Source organism: Borostomias antarcticus, assembly GCF_949987555.1.
Source record: "Borostomias antarcticus genome assembly, chromosome: 24".
Classification (NCBI taxonomy): Eukaryota; Metazoa; Chordata; class Actinopteri; order Stomiiformes; family Stomiidae; genus Borostomias; species Borostomias antarcticus.
The window spans coordinates 3,167,652-3,191,877 of NC_140257.1; the positions used below are offsets into that span (position 1 = coordinate 3,167,652).

A 24,226-nucleotide genomic window follows, 5' to 3' on the forward strand; every position below is an offset into this window, starting at 1 on the left:
TGCAGTGGTGGGTGTCAAACTATGGAACTCTTTGAATAATGAACTAAAGCACTGTAGCACAATATTTCAATTTACATTTTGTATAGATATAGAACATTCAGACTATGAAAATGCATAGTTGGGTTTTGACCTTGGATTATTATTCATGTATTATATATCTTATGCATATATATGCTTGGTTTGGTTTATTTTGCATTGCGCTTGTTGGTGGAATGGGCTGACCATTAAGCAATGCTATGCTCATTTGAATAAGGGGGCAGGTAAAAATAAGATTTTATCTTCATCCTGCTCCTTCTCAATCATGGATGATGATGATGTGGAAATTGAAGCATTATTTGTTTCTTTAGTTGATACAATATACTCATCCATGTGAGAAATAAAAAGACATTCATTCATTCATATCAGACCTGTTTTGGTCCAGATGGGTAAAAGAGTCCCTTCCACTCATGCAAGAACGCCATATATATTCTATTGGTGGGATATTCTAAAATAATGATTAGGCTATAATTTCATTTGGTAATGGCTTGTGTGGACATGTGGTAAATATTCCACAAGGTGGCGCCACATGCCTCTGCTTTGACAGCAAGATCATTTTTTGGGATTTACCCTTTGTATAAAATGTGTTTGTGTGTAAATAAACCTGACTTATGTTATTCACGCAACACCTAAAAAAACTAAGCAGGCTACAATGAATGACTGTGCTCTCCTGCCTGTTCGCCAGTGAAGTAGTAGGGAGGAGCTTGAGTGAAAAAAGAACGGCTCCCACAACTGCGAATCGGTTCCCATCGTTCGTTTTAAAGAGCCGTTCAAAAGAATCGGATCGTTCTTGAACGTCACATCACTACTGTGCAGAGAGGAGCGCTGAGCTGATATAGGGTTTCAACCGCAAGCAACGTAGGATATACCGCTATAATGCGAAAACATTTTCTTTTATTTCTGAGAGATCTAATTATGCTTTTTGACCTCAGTTATGACTGACCTTTTTTGGACTATTGACTATTATTAAGCCCGACACATTCATTCACAAATCCAGATCTTCAAACAAGCAACAAGCAAGTGGCAGCGCGTCAACCTTCTTTAAGCGTCCATTGAATTAGGCTTATTTGTTGTTGAAAGCTGTGACACTGAGATTTCTGGTTAGAAGGAAGCTCTAATATCAGGTCTAGTTCAGCAGTGGATTCAGAAACAGACCTGCAAACCTGAGAAGATAAAAGAAAACCGTTACAATGACCATCAGGCACAGTCAGTTGTAGTAGTTGGTGAAACTTTTCTGTGACAAGAGGAGTCTCACCTTAGCTAGCAGGCACCAGCATCCGCCCTGTGAAATAAACACAGAGAGGGTGAAGAGACAGAGGTGACACAATCACTATGTGATATTTCAACAAATAAATCAACATTGCTGCCACCATCCACTGAACACAGGAGCAGTATTCTTGAAAAATACATCTCTCAATGTATAAGTGAATCTTTCTTACATCATGATTATTTTACAGTGTGTTGCATACATAACACACAGATGACTGTGAAGACTGGATGACTATGAAGACTGTACATGTTCTCTACACACAGATGACTATGAAGACTGTACATGTTCTCTACACACAGCTGATGACTCACCATTGGATTTCTTCTTCTGGTAGTAGATGAGTCCAGCCAGTGCAAAGACCAGTCCCAGCACCAGCCCAGACGCCCCGATGGCGATCTTATTCCTCTCAGACTCAGGCAGGGACGGGTCTGTCAAGGAGAAATGACCCTTCTGTTAGCATGTGATGACACTGTAGCTGTCCTGTATGTAGCTTCTGACAGACCACCATCTATCATACGCTAGCACACACAGTCACAGTCAGGGTCATTCAGGTACCCAGCCACAACACAGCACTCGTACCCTGCTCACCTGAACTCACCCCAGTACACCATGACAACACCCTAACAACAGCTGAGCAGTGAACTCACCCTAGTACACCATGACAACACCCTAACAACAGCTGAGCAGTGAACTCACCCTAGCACACCATGACAACACCCTAACAACAGCTGGACAGTGAACTCACCCCAGTGCTTCACGAGGGGTCTGTCCAGGCTGGCGTGCTCCACCATGCAGGAGATCTTCTCCCCGGATCTGGGCGTGTACTCCAGTTGGGAGTGGAACTGGTAGTACCAGTCACCGTTGACCGACTCCTCAGTGGAGATCACGTCTGAGGTCACTTCCTGTCCATCCCTCTTCCAGGTCACTCTGATCTTTTTGGGGTAGAAGTCATAGGCGCTGCACACCAGCATGGCAGGGTGTCTGCCACTAGAGGGGGTCACTGAGAGAAGTTTGACAGAGGGCTCCACTGATAGTGGAGGAAAAACAGCAACACATTAGTTCATATAACACTATCATTCATATCATATTGATCAGGGTTCTGTTCTCTATTAATTAACTCTAGTATTGGTCTTTATTATATATACTGTATTATTGGTCTTTATTATATATACTGTATTATTGGTCTTTATTATATATACTGTATTATTGGTCTTTATTATATATACTGTATTATTGGTCTTTAATATGTCTACTCTATTATTGGTCTTTAATATGTCTACTCTATTATTGGTCTTTAATATGTCTACTCTATTATTGGTCTTTATTATATATACTGTATTATTGGTCTTTAATATGTCTAATCTATTATTGGTCTTTAATATGTCTACTCTATTATTGGTCTTTAATATGTCATCATCATCATCATCTTCATCCGCTTATCCAGGGTCGGGTCGCGGAGGCAGCAGCTCCAGCAGGGGGCCCCAGACATCCCTTTCCCTAGCAGCATCAACCAGCTCTGCCTGGGGAATCTTTAGCCGCTCACAGGCCAGTGCGGAGATGTAGTCCCGCCACCTGGTCCTGGGTCTACCCCGCGGCCTCCTCCCAGCCGGACACGCCTGGAACACCTCCCTAGGGAGGCGCCCAGGAGGCATCCTCACTAGATGCCCGAACCACCTCAACTGGCTCCTTTCGACGCAAAGGAGCAGCGGCTCTACTCCGAGTCTCTCCCGGATGACTGAACTTCTCACCCGATCTCTCAGGGAGACCCCAGCCACCCTCCGGAGAAAACTCATTTCGGCCGCTTGTATCCGTGATCTCGTTCTTTCGGTCATGACCCATCCTTCATGACCATAGGTGAGGGTGGGGACGAAGATAGACCGGTAGATCGAGAGCTTTGCCTTTTGGCTCAGCTCTCTTTTCGTCACAACAGTGCGGTATAGCGACTGCAGAACCGCACCAGCTGCTCCGATTCTCCGGCCAAACTCCCTCTCCATGGTTCCCTCACTCGTGAACAAGACCCCCAGATACTTGAACTCCTTCACTTGGGGTAAGGACTCATTTCCTACTCGGAGCGGACAGGCCACCGGTTTCCTGCTGAGAACCATGGCCTCGGATTTAGAAGTGCTTATTCTCATCCCAGCCGCTTCACACTCAGTTGCGAACCTATCCAGAGAGTGCTGGAGGTCGCAGGCAGCTGATGCCATCAGGACCACATCATCTGCAAAAAGCAGTGACGTGATCCCCAGCTCACCGAACTGCAAACCCACCTCCCCCCGGCTACGCCTCGATATCCTGTCCATGAAAATCACAAACAGGATTGGTGACAAAGCGCAGCCCTGGCGGAGGCCAACACCCACCGGAAAGGCAGACGACTTACTGCCGAGGACCCGGACACAGCTCTCGCTCTGGGTGTACAGGGATTGGATGGCCCTAAGTAGGGACCCCCTCACCCCATACTCCCGCATAACCCTCCACAAGACCTCTCGGGGGACCCGGTCGTAAGCCTTCTCCAAGTCCACAAAACACATGTAGACAGGTTGGGCAAACTCCCAAGCCCCCTCCAAGATCCTTGCGAGAGTGAAGAGCTGGTCGGTAGTTCCACGACCAGGACGAAATCCGCATTGTTCCTCTTCGATCTGAGGTTCGACTATCGGCCGGACCCTCCTTTCCAGCACCTTGGAGTAAACTTTCCCTGGGAGGCTGAGTAATGTGATGCCTCTATAATTCGCACACACACCCTCTGGTCCCCTTTTTTGAATATTGGGACCACCACCCCAGTCTGCCACTCCTTCGGCACTGACCCAGACTTCCACGCAGTGTTACAGAGGCGTGTCAACCAAGACAGCCCCTCTACACCCAGCGCCTTCAGCATTTCTGGACGGATCTCATCAGTCCCTGGGGCTCTGCCACTGTGGAGTTGTTTGACTACCTCAGTGACCTCCTCCAAGGACATTGACGACCCCCCATCATCTTCCGGCTCTGCCTCGATCGTAGAGGGTGGATTAGTCGGGTTCAGGAGTTCCTCAAAGTGCTCCTTCCAACGCTCAACAACCTCCTCAGTTGAGGTCAGCAGTGTCCCCTCCTTGCTGTATACAGCTTGGATGGTCCCCCGCTTTCCCTTCCTGAGGTGTCTGATGGTCTTCCAGAAACACTTTGGTGCCGACCGAAAGTCCTTCTCCATGGTTTCTCCGAACTCCTCCCACACCCGCTGCTTTGCCTTGGTCACGGCCGAAGCCGCAGCCCTCCGGGCCAGTCGATACCCTGCAACTGTTTCTGGGGTCTCCCGGGCTAACATAACCCGGAAGGCCTCCTTCTTCAGTCGGACGGCTTCCCTCACCACCGCTGTCCACCACGGTGTCCGAGGGTTACCGCCCCTTGAGGTACCTATGGCCCTCAGGCCACAGCTCCCAGCCGCAGCTTCAGCAATGGAGGCTTTGAACACCGACCACTCATGCTCGATGTCCCCAACCTCCACAGGGATGCCTGAGAAGCTCCGCCGGAGGTGGCAATTGAAATCTCTCCGGACAGGCTCTTCCTCCAGACGTTCCCAGTTCACCCTCACTACACGCTTGGGTTTTCCAGGTCTGTCCAGAAGTTTCCCCCGCCATCGAAACCAGCTCACCACCAGATGGTGATCAGTGGACAGCTCTGCCCCTCTCTTTACCCGAGTGTCCAAAACGCATGGCCTCAGATCAGATGATACGATAACGAAATCGATCATCGACCTTCGGCCTTAGGTGTTCTGATGCCAGGTGTACTTGTGGGCATCCTTGTGTTCGAACATGGTGTTTGTTATGGACAAACCGTGACTAGCACAGAAGTCCAACAACAAAACACCACTCGGGTTCAGATCGTGGTGGCCATGCCTCCCAATCACGCCCCTCCAAGTTTCTCCATCATTGCCTACGTGTGCATTGAAGTCCCCCAGTAGGACACTGGAGTCCCCTGCAGGAGCCCCCAAAAGGACTCCACTCAGGGTCTGCAGGAAGGCTGAGTACTCTGAACTGCTGTTCGGTGCATAAGCACAAACCACAGTCAGAGTCCCCCCCCCCACAGTCCTAAGGCGCAGGGAGGCGACCCTCTTGTCCACTGGGGTGAACTCCAGCACAGAGGCGCTCAGCTGGGGGCTAGCTAGTATAGCCACACCTGCCTTACGCCTCATACCGTGAGCAACTCCGGAGAAGAACAGGGTCCAACCCCTATCCAGGAGTTTGGTTCCGGCGCCGGTGCTGTGCGTGGAGGTTAGCCCCACCAGGTGTAATTGGTATCGCTCCACCTCCCTCACAAGCTCCGGCTCCTTCCCCCCGAGCGAGGTCACGTTCCATGTCCCCAGAGCCAGCCTTTGCCGCCCGGGTCCGGTCCGTCGGTGTCCCCCGCCTTCACCGCCACCTAGTTGGCAGCGCACCCGACCCCGACAATTCCTCCCGCGGGTGGTGGGTCCACAGGACGATGGAGGAGGAGATGGTGCTTCCACGTTGCTTATTCGGGCTGGGCCCGGCCGGGCTCCGTGGTAAGCCCGGCCACCAGGCGCTCGCATGCGGGCCCTCCGTCTGGGCCTGGCTCCAGACGAGGGCCCCGGGCTTCCTCCGGGCCGGGTCTCTCTTCCTTTAGGTTGTAATTTCATCAGGGTTTTTTGCCTGTAACCCCAGGTAGGGGGGCTAGGGGGTACTACCACTTGCCCAAGGTGGACCCCCAGACTAGTGGAGGGAAGGAGGCGTCTTACTTCTCCATTCTAGTTTTGCAACTAGCCACTGCCACTGTCTTTAATATGTCTACTCTATTATTGGTCTTTAAATGTCTACTCTATTATTGATCTTTAATATGTCTACTCTATTATTGGTCTTTAATATGTCTACTCTATTATTGATCTTTAATATAACTGTGTAGATTCATCATGTTTGTTTCTAGATCTCTCTCAGTCCCAGAGGTGACCAGTAATGCAGTCCACCAGTTCTGAATGGTGAAAAACAATATCATCCTCCCATCCCACAAGATGAAAACATCATCATTTAATCATCATCAGGTCTATGTTGCTTTATATCCACCAGACAGAAGCTTCATTACAGGTTTTGTAGTGAACAGATGAAAGAGGTGTCGTATCATCTGGTGAGTGAGAGATGTGATGTTGTTGTGGTGAGGAGGGCAGCTCACCTGTCTTCTCCAGTACGTGAGAGAGGTGGAGCTCAGCGTTGTACTTGCAGAAACGCTCCAGCTCCGCTCGCATAGAAGCCATTTCAGCAGGATCATCATTATAGATCTTAGCATTATACAGACCATGCTCAGTGTATCCCTCATACCTGCCCTTAGTGCTGTTGAACCTGAGATACTCAATCTTATTATAAATATAAGAGTATATGTACTCATGCGGTTGCTCTGTAGAGTATAAGCAGTGTGACACTGTGTTCATCTCATATCCATCTGAAATATTGAAGAACAAATAATGCATAATTACAGTTTTCATCTGAATTCATTACACACTTTATTTTCTCATAATTCATGATAATCATGTCAAAGAACAATTCAGAAACATTCAATACAAATGTTATATGAAATAATATGCAACAATAAGATCACTGTCATTAGTTCATTGATGGAAAGCTAATTATACCTGGTAATACAATAGACTTTATACAGACTGTATTATACAGACTCACGGTGTGTAGTTTATGATAATGTAGCCTACCTGCTTTTTGCGTGGACAGAACCACAGCCATGCAAATGGAAAACACAGTTGACAAGGACATGTTCTTCCAGCGTTCAACTTTTCAACTAGATGAAAGAGAGCAGAGCACTCAGATAATAAACTGACTCTTAACCAAACCAACCAATCTCTGCTTCAGAAAAACACATGTCACATGTTACTAGGCAGAGGTCAAACATTGTACGTTCATTATTACTGTATGGTCGGTCACTAACAGTTAATTCTCAATCAGAACACAGTCATTTACATAAATACAGCATTGTTTTTAAACATTGACAAACATTTAATTCAGTTTTACTTTGTATTGAGTTAGAGCGTTGTTTACTCATCATGTTTGTCTCTTCAGGCAGTCACACTCAGTTCTCCTAAATTCAGCCATGCCAACCATATTGACAGTGTTACAGCAACAGACAGACATATCTCTTTAGAGGGCAGCACAAGGAATAGCACAGGTATCAACTGACCACTTAAAACTTAATTAACCAATTACATCCAAATCAACAATATCCTGAGTAGCCATTTTGGCCAGTTGTGCAAGGTTTCCTCAGCAAAACAAGGTCTGAGCTGATCCGTGCCATGCCTATGCCACAATGTGTGTATCTGCTTATGGACCGTGTGCTTGGGATCAAATGAGATACCGGGAAAATGATTCATGTTTACAATATGGGAGGGACTGATGTCGAAGAGCAAGCTCTGGAAACATTTGCATCTGGAGAAGTGTTTCTGTCTGAAAACTACAAACCTGTAACATTATGATGAAAGACTATGATGTATTTCCACCAAAAATGTTGTATTTATCAAGCAAAGCATGTAATTGTTGTTGATGTCATTTCTTCACAGAGAGGAGAACTGAGAAGACTTGAATTATACACTGAACTGAACATTTCTTTTCTCTCTCTTTTGTCTTTTGTGTAGGACCCTTGGACCAATCAGATGAGTCATTTCCAGCCTCATCATCTGTATCTAGGTAGACGCTCACATGGCTGTTCAGGCTTGTAGTGTAAATGCACAGTGGATGAGAACTTAGCAGGTAATGCAGGGATAGAATACATAGAGTTGGGGTGTCAGAGGCCTCTCACATAAAGGTCTTTATGTAAAAAGAAGATGATGATCATCAGATTGATGGGGACTTGAAAGTGTACAGTACATAACATGAAGCCTATAATGCCATTAGGGAAGTGGCTGATTATATGCTTCAGTTATAGTAGAACTAGATGACTAATGGCTATCATGTAAAAGTGGCATGACGGAATTATTCAATTAATTATTTTACCTTTTTACATTAATATGATAACTCATGTACTGACAAAATGCATAATTTAATCAATCTACCCCCTGAAAACAACAACAAAGAAAGATTATGGCTACGTTCCTATCCACTTACATCAACTGTTGGTGTGAGAATCTCACTGATCCTGTATCACAGAAACCAGGCTGTCCAGACAAACCAGTCTGGAGAAGTCCCTAAATATTGAAACCATAAAACTATGGAGCGACTTAAGACAGAAGAATATCTTCAGATTTTTTAGAGCAACAAAGTTTAGAGGAAGGCTTCTATCTATACAACAACTATTCTGGAGGGTATGTGGGCGTATGGAAGCTGATCATGAACATGTATTCTGGAGCTACCAGAAGATGTGTGTCTGTGCGTGCGTGTGTCAGTGTACAGGGTTACAGTATATAAAATATCATTTCCGTGTGTTTGGTTAGCTAGGACCTGTACTGAGGGCATCAAAGGTCAGCCTACACGTTACACAGAACACAATGATACACCCGTATCATTCAGTCAATCATAAATCAATCACATGATACCCCTGCCTCATTCAAAACAGTCAATCATTCAAACAGGTGGCGCAGTACCTAGTACTGTCACCTCACAGCAGTCATTCAAACAATCAATCATAAATCAATCAAATGATGTGACTGTATCATTCAAACAATCAGTCATAAATCAATCAAATGATGTGGCTGTATCATTCAAACAGTCAATCATAAATCAATCAAATGATACAGCAAACAAACATCTTTATTTGACAATTGGAGAGTAGGACGCGCCTACTCAGAAAAAATGACTTGTGGAGCTCAACCAAAAATCCTTAAAGGTGGGGTAGGTAGTTTGATGTCAACAAGGCCTCGGATTGGTCATCTTTTTAAAAAGAACCCGCCCCTTCCTCCTGTCAATCATGATGTAATCCCTCCCTCCAAACATGACTGGTAGGTGTGACGAGATAGAGACCCTGATTGGTCAATACATTCGGGCGCGGTGCATTCTTTGAATCCAAAATACAGAGGCAGCGGTAAACACGGAGATCCAAGTTTATTCTCAGAGCACTTCTGTTACTGATAGCTGAAAGGATACTATGACAATTTTACCAAATAAAGCCAAAAGCAAACTACCTATCCCACCTTTAAGTCTTTTTTTCTGAATTATTTCTAATGTTTTCCCCCCTGAAAACAACAATGACTGTGGCAAAGTACCTATCGTCTAACCTACAGGAAGTCTTTACATTCTGGCCATGTGTCCAACCTTCTTTATCAGCCAACCAGCTGTAGGCTAGTTATAGTTTATATTACAGTCATTTGTACAGTCAGTTTAAAACAGTCATCTGCATAACAACAGCCTTCAGGTGCAGGAAACTCTTCATCTGATGGTAATATGCGTACCTGGTCAAACACTACTGTACTTAGAAACCCAACCACCCCCTGAGTGAATGAATAACATTGAACATGTCCAGAAAGAGAGTTGAATTTAAATAAAAACAACATGGCTGTATCTGTCTGTATCTCTTCAAAATGACTGATATTTAGATTTATAAATGTTCATTTCTCTATTCTTCAACCTGGACCATGGTGTGAGTTTCTGTACTGTGTGATGATATGACAGAGGTCTGTTCCATGTTCTGTGGTCTGTCCTGTTCCTCATCTCAGGGCCGGTCAGTGCTGCTACAGCAGGGTGTTTACCTCCAGCTTCCCCTCCACTGAAAGACATGAGGTCTGGAAAGTCCCACAACTTGTGTGTGTGTGTGTGTGTGTGTGTGTGTGTGTGAGTATACTGTATATGAAATATAATTTCTGTGTGTTTGTTGAACCAGGACACTTCACCGTACAGGTTAGAGGTCATCAAAGGTCAGCCCACACGTTACACAGGACACAATGATACCCCTGAATCATTCAAACCGTCAATCATAAATCTATAAAATAATATCCCTGAATCATTCAAACCGTCAATCATAAATCTATAAAATAATATCCCTGAATCATTCAAACCGTCAATCATAAATCTATCAAATAATATCCCTGAATCATTCAAACCATCAATCATAAATCTATCAAATAATATCCCTGAATCATTCAAACCGTCAATCATACTGTAAATGTATCAAATTATATCCCTGCATTGACATTTAAACAGTCAATCATACATAATTTTCACAGTGTTTCACAGGTTTTTTCACAGAGTGCTGAACAAGATACTAAACCAAAAGTGAAGCATGCTACACTCCCTGCCTAGCGTCGTTTGTATTAAATGACCGCTTGCCAACATGGTGACCATGGACACCACACAATTAAAAACTGAAGACATGATTATATTGCACACAGAGAAGTGAATCAATCAATCAATCAAAGCTTTATTTGTTTAGCGCATTTCATACCCAGAGGCAACACAATGCGCTTTACAGAGAACAAGGGAGGTGGGCAGACGTCCCACCCCTACATATTCCAGAGGGAAGCAAAAAAACAGTAATCACCCGGGGGCCAGATAAGTGAGCTGTAAAAATTCTTCCCTGACCCCTCTCAACAAGGCGATCGAGCAAGCTCCTGGAGTATGATTGTCTACCGGCTAAGAACATTTATAAAGCAATAAATTACATTTTCAGAGTAAGAGAGGCTAATAACATCATAGGAGAGACATGGCAAACACTGGTGTGTGTCTGTGTGTGCGTGAATGTGCCTGGGCCCAGATAGAGGCAGGGGTCAGGGGTAGGGTCGGGGTAGGAAAAGGATAAGAAGTATAAGTGAATCATGAATGATATGGCTGGACTCTTTACCCAACACCAAAACCAAGGAATGCTGACCAGCAGAGTGTCCAGAGGAGTCAAGCAGCAAAGAGAAAGTACTGTAGAAACCTGAAGCTGACCTAAAACAACATATTTGTACCTATATAACAACTGGAGGTGTTTCTGGCCCCACATTGAAAATGACTGTATGAAGACAAAGACTCTCAAGTAGTTCTCATAGAAAACTCATGTAAGACCCAAGATAATGGATTGTTTAATAATTTTGTCTGTGTGTGTGTGTGTGTGTGTGTGTGTGTGTGTGTGTGTGTGTGTGTGTGTGTGTGAGAGAGTGTGTGGTTTCATGATGAACCTGTAGACCTGCCGTGTGTCTCAAGCTCCTGTGTGGCTGACGTGTGATTGGCTGACGTGTGATTGGCTGACGTGTGATTGGCTGACGTGTGATTGGCTGACGTGTGATTGGCTGACGTGTGATTGGCTAACGTGTGATTGGCTGACGTGTGATTGGCTGACGTGTGATTGGCTAACGTGTGATTGGCTGACGTGTGATTGGCTGACGTGTGATTGGCTGACGTGTGATTGGCTGACGTGTGATTGGCTGACGTGTGATTGGCTGACGTGTGATTGGCTGACGTGTGATTGGCTGACGTGTGTGCCCTTGGGCAAGAATGTGCCACAGGAATGTATGCTGCAGCATTCCGAAGGCATTCCCACCGGTTCACTCTACTAGAAACTCACTCTTGTAAGTGCGCCGGATTGGTGCCAATTATTGTCGTGTCTGCATTGTAATGCACAACTTGGCCTCTCCTTGTTATAAAATAACTTTAGCCAGTGCAACCTCCTATGCATGTCAGGGTTGCATTACGAATACTATAGCATATCGGATTATCAAAAATAGTTAGTAATAATTGTGCCCCCCATTGCAGTTCATTGGCCCACCATAGCACTGAGCCCTGGTGACGTGTGTGTGTGTGTGTGTGTGTGTGTGTGTGTGTGTGTGTGTGTGTGTGTGTGTGTGTGTGTGTGTGTGTGTGTGTGCGCGTGTGTGTGTGCTGTCACGTAGGCTATAGACTGATTGTCTTGGCTTGCATCAACGAAATATTGTAATGTTATAGGCCTACTGCATTTTGAGAAAGACATTTTCGACCGGTATTGTGCAACAAACGTGAGATGGGGACCCCCCCGAATATTGACGGGTATTTTGCACACTGATTACATCCACTTCCTGGTGGAGCTAGCTAATCAGGAGATGGAGGAGAATCTCAAGCGAATACAGAGGTGTGTTTTCTGTTAAACAACCTTGCCCATTGCGTGGTCATGAATGAATGAATGAATGAATCCCTGGTGAATTATATATTGTTCATATTTTGTTAAAGGACTTGATTCTCCCATAGGTTCTGTGTGTGCCTGCAGCCATATCACCTGCAGAACTACAAATCCCAGAAGAACTACGAGCCCCAGGAACACAGGGGCAGGAGGAGAGGATGTCAGTTTACAAACGTATGAGACACTAGAACCACCACGTCTGAGACACTAGAACCACCACGTCTGAGACACTAGAACCACCACGTCTGAAACGCTAGAACCACCACGTATGAGACACTAGAACCACCACGTATGAAACGCTAGAACCACCACGTATGAGACGCTAGAACCACCACGTCTGAGACACTAGAACCACCACGTCTGAGACGCTAGAACCACCACGTCTGAGACACTAGAACCACCACGTCTGAGACACTAGAACCACCACGTCTGAGACGCTAGAACCACCACGTCTGAGACACTAGAACCACCACGTCTGAGATGCTAGAAACACCACGTCTGAGACACTAGAACCACCACGTCTGAGACACTAGAACCACCACGTCTGAGACGCTAGAACCACCACGTGTGAGACGCTAGAACCACCACGTCTGAGACGCTAGAACCACCACGTCTGAAACCTGAAGCTGACCTAAAACAACATATTTGTACCTATATAACAACTGGAGGTGTTTCTGGCCCCACATTGAAAATGGCTGTATGAAGACAAAGACTCTCAAGTAGTTCTCATAGAAGCCTCATGTAAGACCCAAGATAATGGATTGTTTAATAATTTTAACACTTTGTTTTGATTTTTTTTGCATATGTTTCATGTTTATGAGCTGATATTTCATATACAAGAGCATATATATAGAAGCAGCGTTTTTCCTGGCTCAGAATGGGTCTTAGGAGATAAACCAAAAATCCTTAAGTCTTTTTTCTGAATTATTTGATGAATTATTTCAAATGCATCCCCCTCCCTGAAAACAACAATGACTGTGGCAAAGTACCTATCCTCTATCCTACAGGAAGTCTTTAAATTCTGGCCATGTGTCCAACCTTCTTTTTCAGCCAACCAGCTGTAGGCTAGTTATAGTTTATATTACAGTCATTTGTACAGTCAGTTTAAAACTGTCATCTGCATAACAACAGCCTTCAGGTGCAGGAAACTCTTCATCTGATGGTAATATGCGTACCTGGTCAAACACTACTGTACTTAGAAACCCAACCACCCCCTGAGTGAATGAATAACATTGAACATGTCCAGAAAGAGAGTTGAATTTGAATAAAAACAACTTGGCTGTCTGTATCTCTTCAAAATGACTGATATTTAGATTTATGAATGTTCATTTCTCTATTCTTCAACCTGGACCATGGTGTGAGTTTCTGTACTGTGTGATGATATGACAGAGGTCTGTTCCATGTTCTGTGGTCTGTCCTGTTCCTCATCTCAGGGCCGGTCAGTGCTGCTACAGCAGGGTGTTTACCTCCAGCTTCCCCTCCACTGAAAGACATGAGGTCTGGAAAGTCCCACAACTCCACTTTCACTTCCCTAATCTCTCATCAGCCAATGGCAGATTTTATGTGAGAGTTGTTCTTACCATGTCATCTGGTAGGTGAGGTGATTCTGATCACACAAGACAGGAGCAGAACAAGTGTGCACTGTGGCTGGGGCATAAGGGGTGGGCAGGAGGATATGTAGCACCTCCTATTGGGCTTAGGGCAGGCAGGCCGGCTGGCAGAGAAAAAGCAACATGTTTTCACATCCATCACACTGAAGCTAACCTGGAAACAAGCTGCATTCCTTTAGTGTTCGGTTCTGAATTATTTGATGAATTATTTCATTTTTTGTACCCGGAAACCAACCTGTCCAGACAAACCAGTCTGGAGAAGTCCCTAAATATAGAAACCATAAAACTATGGAGCGACTTTGGACAGAAGAATATTGTCAGATGTTATAGAAATGCTTCAGACTCTTTTCATCACTAGTTACTAAGATAAGCTGTATATAACTGAGAGCTACATCAACTCCTCCTATTGTGTGTTTGTGTGTGTGTTAGTATACTGTATATGAAATAGAATTTCTGTGTGTTTGTTGAACCAGGACGCATCACTGTAGAGGTTAGAGGTCATCAAAGGTCAGCCCACACGTTACACAGGACACAATGATACCCCTGCATCATTCAAACCGTCAATCATAAATCTATCAAATAATATCCCTGAATCATTCAACCCGTCATCATAATATCCCTGCATTATTTAAACAGACAATCATAATAATTTTCACAGCCTTTCACAGGTTTGAGTGCTGAACAAGATACTAAACCAAAAGTGAAGCATGCTACACTCCCTGCCTAGCGTCGTTTGTATTAAATGACCGCTTCCCAACATGGTGACCATGGACACCACACAATTAAAAACTGAAGACATGATTATATTGCACACAGAGAAGTGAATCATGAATAATATGGCTGGACTCTTTACCCAACACCAAAACCAAGGAATGCTGACAAGCAGAGTGTCCAGAGGAGTCAAGCAGCAAAGAGAAAGTACTGTAGAAACCTGAAGCTGACCTAAAACAACATATTTGTACCTATATAACAACTGGAGGTGTTTTTGGCCCCACGTTGAAAATGACTGTATAAAGACACAGACTGTCAAGTCGTTCTCATAGAAAACTCATGTCAGCCAAAAGGCAATGAATTGTTTAATCATTTTAACACTTTGGGGAAGTGGACATGTTTTTGTTGTTGTTGTTGTTTCATGTTTATGAGATTTTATTTTACATACAAGAGTATATCTATACCAGTGGTCAAAAGTCATTTCATTGTATGTATTTACTGTATTCACTGAGTGTTATTTTTTGTGACATTTGTGAATTGTAAATATTTTCACATAATTTCACTGAAGGCCAGCTGTCATGATCACTTTGAGCCACTATTAGAAACATCCTCAACATTTTTTTTAAAGCCAGTCAGTCCTATTGTAATTCTTTAAAAAAAATAAAATAATATAAAGCCAATAATTTATTTTACTCACAATTACTTTATGTTTTGCAATTCATGTAGTACATTTAGTAATCTGTCTTTTTGGGGATTTTGAATGGCCATGTTGTGGTTCTCTCTGGGCATTCATGGTTGAATTCAACACCAGAGAGAGAGACAGAGAGAGAGAGAGAGAGAGAAAGAAAGATGGGGAGAGGGAAGCTTTATATATAATCTGTTTGTGTGAATGAATGAATGAATGAATGAATGAATGAATAGTTCATTTGTGGCGAGGCCGACACCAGACACCTTCTCATGGTCAGTAGCTGCGATTAACCACCGTAAGCGAAGCAAAGTCTGCCAACAGCCTGGCCCTGTTGTACGATCCCAAGGGCGCAGCCAGCTTTGTCTCAGGTCGCTGGAAAACTGGGACCAATCCTGATTTGGCATTCGCGAGCGTCGCCGTTGATAACCGGCTCCCTGATAGACGCGTGCTAGGAAAGTTCCCGTGGTCCCAACATCGACCATCGCTGATAACCATGCCTAAACTCGTGGACCTCGTCCCGAGCGAACCGGTGAAGCGATGGAACTTCTGAAAGGCCAACTGGAAACGCTACCGCCTCCTTACCCATAGATCCACAAGGTGCCTCCCACCACCTAACACCAACAACGTGGACGAGGCGTACCGGGAACTCTGCAGCATACTGGTGAAAGAGGCCAAGAATCCATCCCACGCGGACGTCGCAATAGTTACAAACCGTGTTGGGATGAGGAGCGTGAGAGTCTCTACTGTGCCTTCCTCCGGGCCCCCCCAGGAGCTGAGTCAGACAGACTTGCCTCAGCCCTGCTGTCTAGACTCAGCCGAAGGAGACAAGAGCGATGGGAGGAGGCCATTAACTCCATCGACTCCTCACACTCCAGCCGCAAGGCATGGAGCATCCTTAACAACCTCACTGGTAGGTCCAGACACTCCCCCCATCACTGCCCCATCTTTGCAAACAAAATCGCATCACAATTTGTGAAAAGTGGGACACCTGAGGGCAAAGACCGCGGATCGTCACGTCTCGTGGCTAAAGAAGTGTCTGACCTCTGGAAGGACACAACTCCTAGCGGTGGTACATCTCTGGTGAATTCACACCAGAGGAGTTTGCTGCTGCCCTCCAGCATGTAAGGCCAGGGAAAGCCCCAGGGCCTGATTCTATCTGCCCGGAGCTTATACTCCATGCAGCGCCTTTCTTGAAGTCCTGGTTAAGAGCGTTCCTCAGACCATAGAGACCATAGACACTATAGACCATAGAGACCATAGAGACTATAGACTATAGACTATATAGACAGTGCTCCAGTCTTTCCTCCAACTCTCCTTCCTCTCTTCATGGAGAAGAGCTGAAGCAGCCCATACGCTCCCAGAGTCTCCTCTCATGGCTCAGCTTCCACTCTTCCCCCCTTTATCTCATTCTCTCTTCCTCTTTGAATCTCTCTTCCCATCCTCCCTCCCTCCCCTTCCAGGAGAGACACTCAGGGGGTGTTCAACTGAGAGACCAGCTAACACTATTTATCTACAGCCTCTCCCTCTCTCTCGTACTGAAGCCCTATCTGGGACGACCACTGTGAGTGGAATATCCTGTAAGGCAGGCAGGGTCTGGCACCGCCAGCAGGGACACAAGATGGTGGAGCGGCCAACTGGGGATTGAAGAACCCCGATTCCATCCCAGCTCCCAGCAGTGTGCCGAAGTGTCCTTGAAGGAGACACTGAACGCCAAAATCACTCACAAGGGGCATTCGCACAGTCCTTAGCACTGTTGCCTCATAGCAAGAAGGTCTCTGGGCCTTTCTGAGCGGAGTTTGCATGTTCTCCCCGTGTTCACAAGGGTTTCCTCCCAAGAACCCAATTTGAAAAACAGGCAGATGCTCTTCAGTCCTGTCCCTGACCAGGACTTGAACTGAGCACTTGGTCCCCGGGCGTCATGAACGATGGCTGCCCACTGGTCCTGGCTGCCCCTGGAGGAGGACAGCTGGGTTGGGAGAAACGCAGAGGATGAATACCTACCTTCCGCACTATGCTGTCGTTGGGGCAGAGGTAATGACTGTGAAAGAGATACTCTCTCTAGATGCCACAGGGTCAGAACACAGTCAGTCCAGAGCAGGGAGTAAACATGACAACCACCATACACATTGTGTCAGATCAGTGAAGGGAATCAACAAGCCTCTCTGGGCACATGCTTCATATCAGCCTGTCCAACACAAACTAGGCTACACCACAAATACCCTCAGAAAGAGTATCTAGTGACATCTAGTGGTGAGATCGAGATAGGACATTACATTTCAGTCATTTAGCCATTGCTTTCATCCAAAGCAACTTAGAATAATTTGTCTCCAGAGTAAGTGCACCTCCTAAAGTGACACCAGCAGTCTGTGTTGTTTTAACTAAGCCATCATTGCCCTGTTCCTTCTCTCTGCTGGGCTCTGATTATTGTTGCAGACAATATGTGCAAAAAAGATTGCCTGATTTGCAGGCTACTGTAGTTATGCAGACTTATTCAATACATGTAAAGTAACCTGCGTCTTGTTTGGTTTCTCAGCACATCCTGCCACTGATAGATGCTCTGAACTGTGTGGCGCCACTCTGTCATGAGATTACATACCAATATCTCACTAGGTTTATTGAGCTTTTTAATGTTTTATGTGGACAATAAGTAAACCTGTTGCCCTGTACACAGTCAGAAAGTGGACAGATCCATGTATAGAAAGCCAAACAAAGTGGCAATGAATTAACAGTAAGAAATTCAACAATACTGAGAGCACATTGGTAATAAAAAAGAGACTTTCCCTGGACATAACCCTTCGCTCTGAGATGAACTGTTAAGATAAAAATCCATGTAAACACAGCTAAACCTGTCAGTCCAGAAAACATGGAAATATGTGACAATGAAGTTTGTCTATGACAATGAAGTTCTCAGAAGAGATGAGCAATTTTGCTAGTCTTGTGACATCCTGTTCTAGCGAGCTCACATTCCGTTTCCCTGCAGATCTGTTTGGACACCTCTCAGTAAAAAGCTCTCTTAGCGCAGCCTTATCTTCCTGCTGTGGAGTTTCACTCTGTTCTCTCAGCTGCCGTTTGATTCAGCCATCTTGTGGTCACATTCGTCGTGTTTGTCCTCTTTATTTTGGGTAATGACCTTTGACCTGGGCTCAGGTGCAGCTGCTCGTTGGTACCGAGCCAGTTTATTTGCTGCTCTCTTAGCAGATGCGGTTGGACTGGCGTTGCCAGACCTCAGGACCCAGGTGTAGTGATGGGGCAAAATCAGGGTGGTCAGCTGCAGGATTGGGCCGACCTGCATAATAAAAAATAAAGAACATATATTTACAGTAAGCATGAGTCCGCAAACTACTATATTTTACCAAAATGTTTGGAAAATGCTTAAAATTTCAAGTTTGGACACTTTCATACAAAGTCATCTTAAAGGTGCAATAGTCAAGATTTCGATGTAGACTAATACTGTATGGTACCAATGTCATAATACTATTGTTTGCCTTGTTAGAGGTGGGGACCAAAACAGACAGAAGTAAACAGGACATTCTTGTTGAACCCTCAAAATGTCTTAAATTAATAAATTCAGACAACATTTTTTCGGGGGAAGCAGTACTTTTATTCTGCATCTTTCTAAAATGTAAAAAATGGATTTGACTATGTGAGGCTAAAAACCTCTAATAGGGGTCATAGTAGTTACCTTACCTTGGGCGTTTGGGTCAGTGTAAGGATCTGGGTCCACACGCCCCAGCACGATTAGCCTCAGTACCTACGTGAGTAAGTATGTGGGTGTCTGTCCTGCTGAGTTAAGTGTTCAGGATGCTACTCCTATAAAATGTTGTGGGGAGGCCTTCAGCAGGCACGGTAGCTCCCTGAAGGTGTATGCTCAGCATATAATATGAATCAATCCCAGCATAAACTCTCCCTCCCCAGCACTAGCGAGACAGATGAGGCGCCCCTATACCAAGGTAAGTACACTGTATACTGAAATAACCTTCTCAATAAACTGTAGGCTATACACAAGGACAATAACAGTTCAGTAAGGTCAAATGTATATTTAAACCAAAATAGCATGAGGTAAAATTACAATTAAACAGTGCATTCACTTACAAAGAATAACTGTTCATGAAAGTCCCTTCAATAATAATGTCAGTCAGAATAACACTGTGTACCGGCACATATACTAAACATAAATTGAATTCCAAAATAATCCGTCTCCAATATGAATAACATTCATTGCGGTAGGAGCACAAAATAAAACAAAGAAAACAATCCACTTCTGCTAGTTCAGTCTTTGGAATAAAATAGCAGTTACTTTCCCAACGTTACCGGTCAGAAGAACCGAGGGGTGATGAGTCACTGGAGAGACACGTCTGTATGGCAAACTCACGTCACACGAATATGGAAGGCCGTCCAGTTCAAAATCACGCAAATTTTAACATGTTGTCAACGTGTTGTCTAAGTGTTGTCTATGTGTTGTCTATGTGTTGTCAACATGTGAAAAATCAGCGCGTTGACAACGTGTTGACAACACGTAGACAACATGTAGACAACACGTAAACAACATGTTGACAACATGTAGACAACACGTTGTCAACGTGTTAAAATGCGCGTGATTTTGAACCATTTGGCCATTTCTTGCATTTTGAACGGGTAAGCTCGATTTGAACGCGTCAGTTTCCATCTGCTGCTGAACATGCGGATGGAACCATTATCTAAGCCTGGGTGGAATTTGCATTTGCTACCCTGTTAAGTTCCTTAACCTGCTACTGGGTGGCACCAGCCTATGTCAAAAGCTTTTTGAGATGTCATTGTCATGGGGATCAGTTGTTTTATGTAGGTTAGGCAATAACCGATTGATTTAATAGGCTATTGTGACCATGATTACCATCTTACAGGAAACAAAAATTAATATTAGGCCAAGTTTACAGGTGTTTAGGGTTTAAAAATGCCATATGGGGGGGCAGCTGGCCTATGTTTTGCTATTGTTATCATAATAATTATAGGCCTAATTATTATTATTATATTTAATAATTATTGTTATTATTATATGACTGTTATTGTAATCTCTTTTCTATGCAGTAGGCTAGGTCTCTATGCCTGCAGTCAATAGGCTGGTCTCTTTACTGAATGTTATTGTAATGCCCAGATTATGGACAGCAATAATAGTGCCCAGTCAGCTAAATCGTCTGGCGAAGGATTAAAATGCTTTAAGGTATCCAGATGTGGTTCCTGGTTTTTTAAACTGGTCTCTTTTGGGGTGAGTTACCGTGCGTGAAGCAATATTGAAACTGTAGCCTAGGCCTAGGCTATATTCTAAAAAATAGGCCTATGAGAAAGGCGTCATAGGCCTACCTCATACAGACATACAAATGTTGCTTTCAGTAACATTAAAAACAAAAAAGAATCATGCAATATTGAAGGCCACGACTTCATCAGTTAGCGTTGGCATGGCACAGAACTGGATTAGATGCTCCATGGCGACCAGTTAAGACAACTTAAATCTGTCCGGTGGAATTAATTCCCTCTATAGAATTGTATTAAAATAGGCTAAAATTACATTTCTGATTCCTTCTACATAAACATACAGAATATAGGCTATAGCTGTCAGCGAGCAGAAAGATTTTCTAAACCCAATTGTAATAGTTATGAAATGTAGCCTAGGTTAATGTCTGGGGTGGGATTTTAACAATCACCAGGACACCATCAGATTAAAATAACATTTACTTTTATTCAATACAATCGGTTGTTCTTGGTAATCGGCAACCAAAGTAATTAGACCGTGTACCATAAGTAGCCTAGCCTACATAGGCATAGATAGGCCGTTCGTTAATATTGTAGTCAACGAAAGGAAACAGATAGCCAGCCTACTCCAAACACCTCAAACCATTAGCACTGCATCATAAACATAATAGGCTTGTTATGGTTCGGGCCGGGTCCGCCCCGGCTCACCCCCTGCTCCCAGTCTGGACCCACGTTCCTGCCCCGGACCCCTGATACGCCCCGGACCCCTGATACGTCCCGGACCCCTGGTTCGCCCCGGACCCCTGATACGTCCCGGACCCCTGATACGTCCCGGACCCCTGGTCCACTCTGCTCGCTCCCGGTCCAGACCCTCGCCCCTGCCCCTCGCCCCTGGTTTGTTCTGCTCACCCCCTGTTCCCGGCCTGGATTCCTGACCCTGAGCTCCTCCCCTCCCAGTGACTGTCCCTGAGCTCCTCCCCTCCCAGTGACTGTCCCTGAGCTCCTCCCCTCCCAGTGACTGTCCCTGAGCACCTCCCCTCCCAGTGACTGTCCCTGAGCTCCTCCCCTCCCAGTGACTGTCCCTGAGCTCCTCCCCTCCCAGTGACTGTCCCTGAGCACCTCCCCTCCCAGTGACTGTCCCTGAGCTCCTCCCCTCCCAGTGACTGTCCCTGAGCTCCTCCCCTCCCAGTGACTGTCCCTGAGCACCTCCCCTCCCAGTGACTGTCCCTGAGCACCTCCCCTCCCAGTGACTGTCCCTGAGCACCTCCCCTCCCAGTGACTGTCCCTGAGCTCCTCCCCTCCCAGTGACTGTCCCTGAGCACCTCCCCTCCCAGTGACTGTCCCTGAGCTCCTCCCCTCCCAGTGACTGTCCCTGAGCACCTCCCCTCCCAGTGACTGTCCCTGCACTCCCCCAGAGACTTTGTACACTTTGATCACGTTGTCAGCAGGTTTTGTTCTGCCTCCTTGTGTGTTTGGTCTTGTGTTCGTTGTCTTGTCTTCCATGTTGGTTTGATTCCTCCCAGCCCTAGTTCTAGACACCAGTCCCTCACTAATCCCACGTCACTCCAGTCCCTCTCCACTCCTGGCCCTCTAGTTTAGGCCCAATCTCAATACCCCCCTTAGCCCTAGCCCTTGGCCCTACCCCTACATTGTGTGCGTTCACGCGTAGGGTAGTGTGTCCCATTCCTTTTAGCTTCTAGGGCTAGGCGGCATATAGAGGGCTAGTGGACGTTCAAACAGCCCTCCAAAACGAGGGTTTCAAGATGCTGACTTGAAACCGAAGGTAGATGCAAACTCACATAATGCTTTTTGAACCGAGGCAGTGATATGAATCATAGCTGCCGGTGCCGTGAAAAAAAAGAAGCCCAATATCTTCGTAAATAAACATTCAAAATTTGTAAAATCCGTGGAATCGTTTAGTTTAAAGTAGATGCAAAGGAACATGTCATTGGATTCTAATGACACGCATTTCAGTACAAAAATGCTATTCATGATGTTAACTGCATTTCTTTGCTAGCCTAACAGCTTCTGGATGTTCCAGTAGGCTACGGTGCAATGTTGAATCTAATATAATCAATAGAACTTTGTGTAAACAACTATTTTTGAGTGACAGTTGATTCCATGTCCCATTCATGAAGTCCAAACCAGGCCAGGTCCAGCCTGGCTTATGTGCGTAGCTGGCTTGTCTCTGTTCAGGACTGGTAGGACAGAAGCTAGTCACGCCACTGAAATAGCTGTATTGAAATGACATGAAATAATGTCTGATAGATTAAGATAGGTCTTGTCGCCTGGACACATTAGTTCCAATGCTTCCAATGCTAATTCAGCACAATAAGAGCAGGATAGCCAGTTAGCTCATGAGCTCACAACAACTAGCAGCAGCTTCCATAACATTAATGGTAGCGGTCAGTGGATAAAGCAGGTACGTGTAACGTTAGCTATTTTGCTGCAATTGGTTCAACTTCTGTTTCTGGACAAGGTAAGGGATAAAAATATTGGAGTGAAAGGATGAACGTGTGGAGGTTTGGGGTATAGTCCCATAAAGTCATCCCCACTGGGGCCTTGAACCCTGGTCTCCTGGTTGGGAGTCCAATGCTCTGACCACTACTCTACAGAGATCCGCGGGTTGGTTTTGATGTCCTTCCAGTCCCTAGTGTGGGTTGGGGTTAGAATAAGGGTTGGGGTTGGGACAGGATCTGACCTATAAGGCAAGGGGTAAAGGTTGGAGTGAAAGGATGAACATGTGGAGGTTTGGGGTATAGTCCCATAAAGTCATCCCCACTGGGGCCTTGAACCCTCGTCTACTGGGTGGGAGTCCTATGCTCTCACCACTACTCTACTTGTGCAGTGGAAATCGGCAGGTGGATTTTTGTGTCCTTCTTTATTTTGGTGTGCTGGGACTACTGCCTCTTGTGGTGACAACAGAGAAATGCAGGTCAACATTGATCGGAGGGAGGGAGGGAGGGAGGGAGGGAGTGATAACCGGACAAACGCTATTCTAGGTGCGCTGGCTTACATCCATGCACAAAAAACCACTGCCTCTTGTCTAGGTGTGCTGGCTTACAGCCATAATAGTCTAAATAACACATAGAGCATTTATTAATAACAATTATACTTCCCGCTCCAGATCAATGAGTTGGCTAGTTTAAGCCGGAAGTGTGCATGAGTAATACTAAAAGGACACGGGGGAAATAGCAGGTTAGGGAATATATGTTCCGCCTATGAACACGCCTTCTGGCGGCTGTGTGGATTACCTCAGTTTTCGAAAACTATACACTGTAAGAAATTAGCTTTGCTAATTAGCTTAATTGTCTTGTCTTGCGCAATAAATCACAGAAACCAAACATAATTGTGACTTGACTTACAGTGCAGAAATTTCTATGAATATGTTTCTTATATCAGGTAGTAAATTAATTTTGGTCCTGACATGTGGTCCAAACTTTTGTGGGCATCACACTACTAATAGTAATATTGAGGTCAAAAGTGGCACAATGTTATCACAAAGTCCTCTTGTAGTGACAAGACACAACGAGTAGTGACATGTTCTTTATTAGTCACATTCTACATCAAACAGGTAAGATGTTCTTCTGTTAGCTCCTACAGTAGATTGTGCACACGCTAAGCAAGAGGTAAAAGAATTAT

General features: G+C 45.1%; 1 protein-coding gene across 1 annotated transcript; it reads right to left on the reverse strand.

Annotated features, from left to right (window-relative positions):
- Positions 1 to 1,292: 1,292 nt before the first annotated feature.
- On the reverse strand, positions 1,293 to 6,539 carry LOC311325234 (HLA class II histocompatibility antigen, DQ beta 1 chain-like; the record flags this gene model as incomplete). Its single annotated transcript, XM_084457903.1, has 4 exons — positions 1,293 to 1,318; positions 1,618 to 1,734; positions 2,052 to 2,333; positions 6,458 to 6,539. 4 exons carry the CDS (start codon positions 6,537 to 6,539, stop codon positions 1,293 to 1,295), a joined length of 507 nt encoding a protein of 168 aa, XP_084314029.1.
- Between the last annotated feature and the right edge of the window lie 17,687 nt (positions 6,540 to 24,226).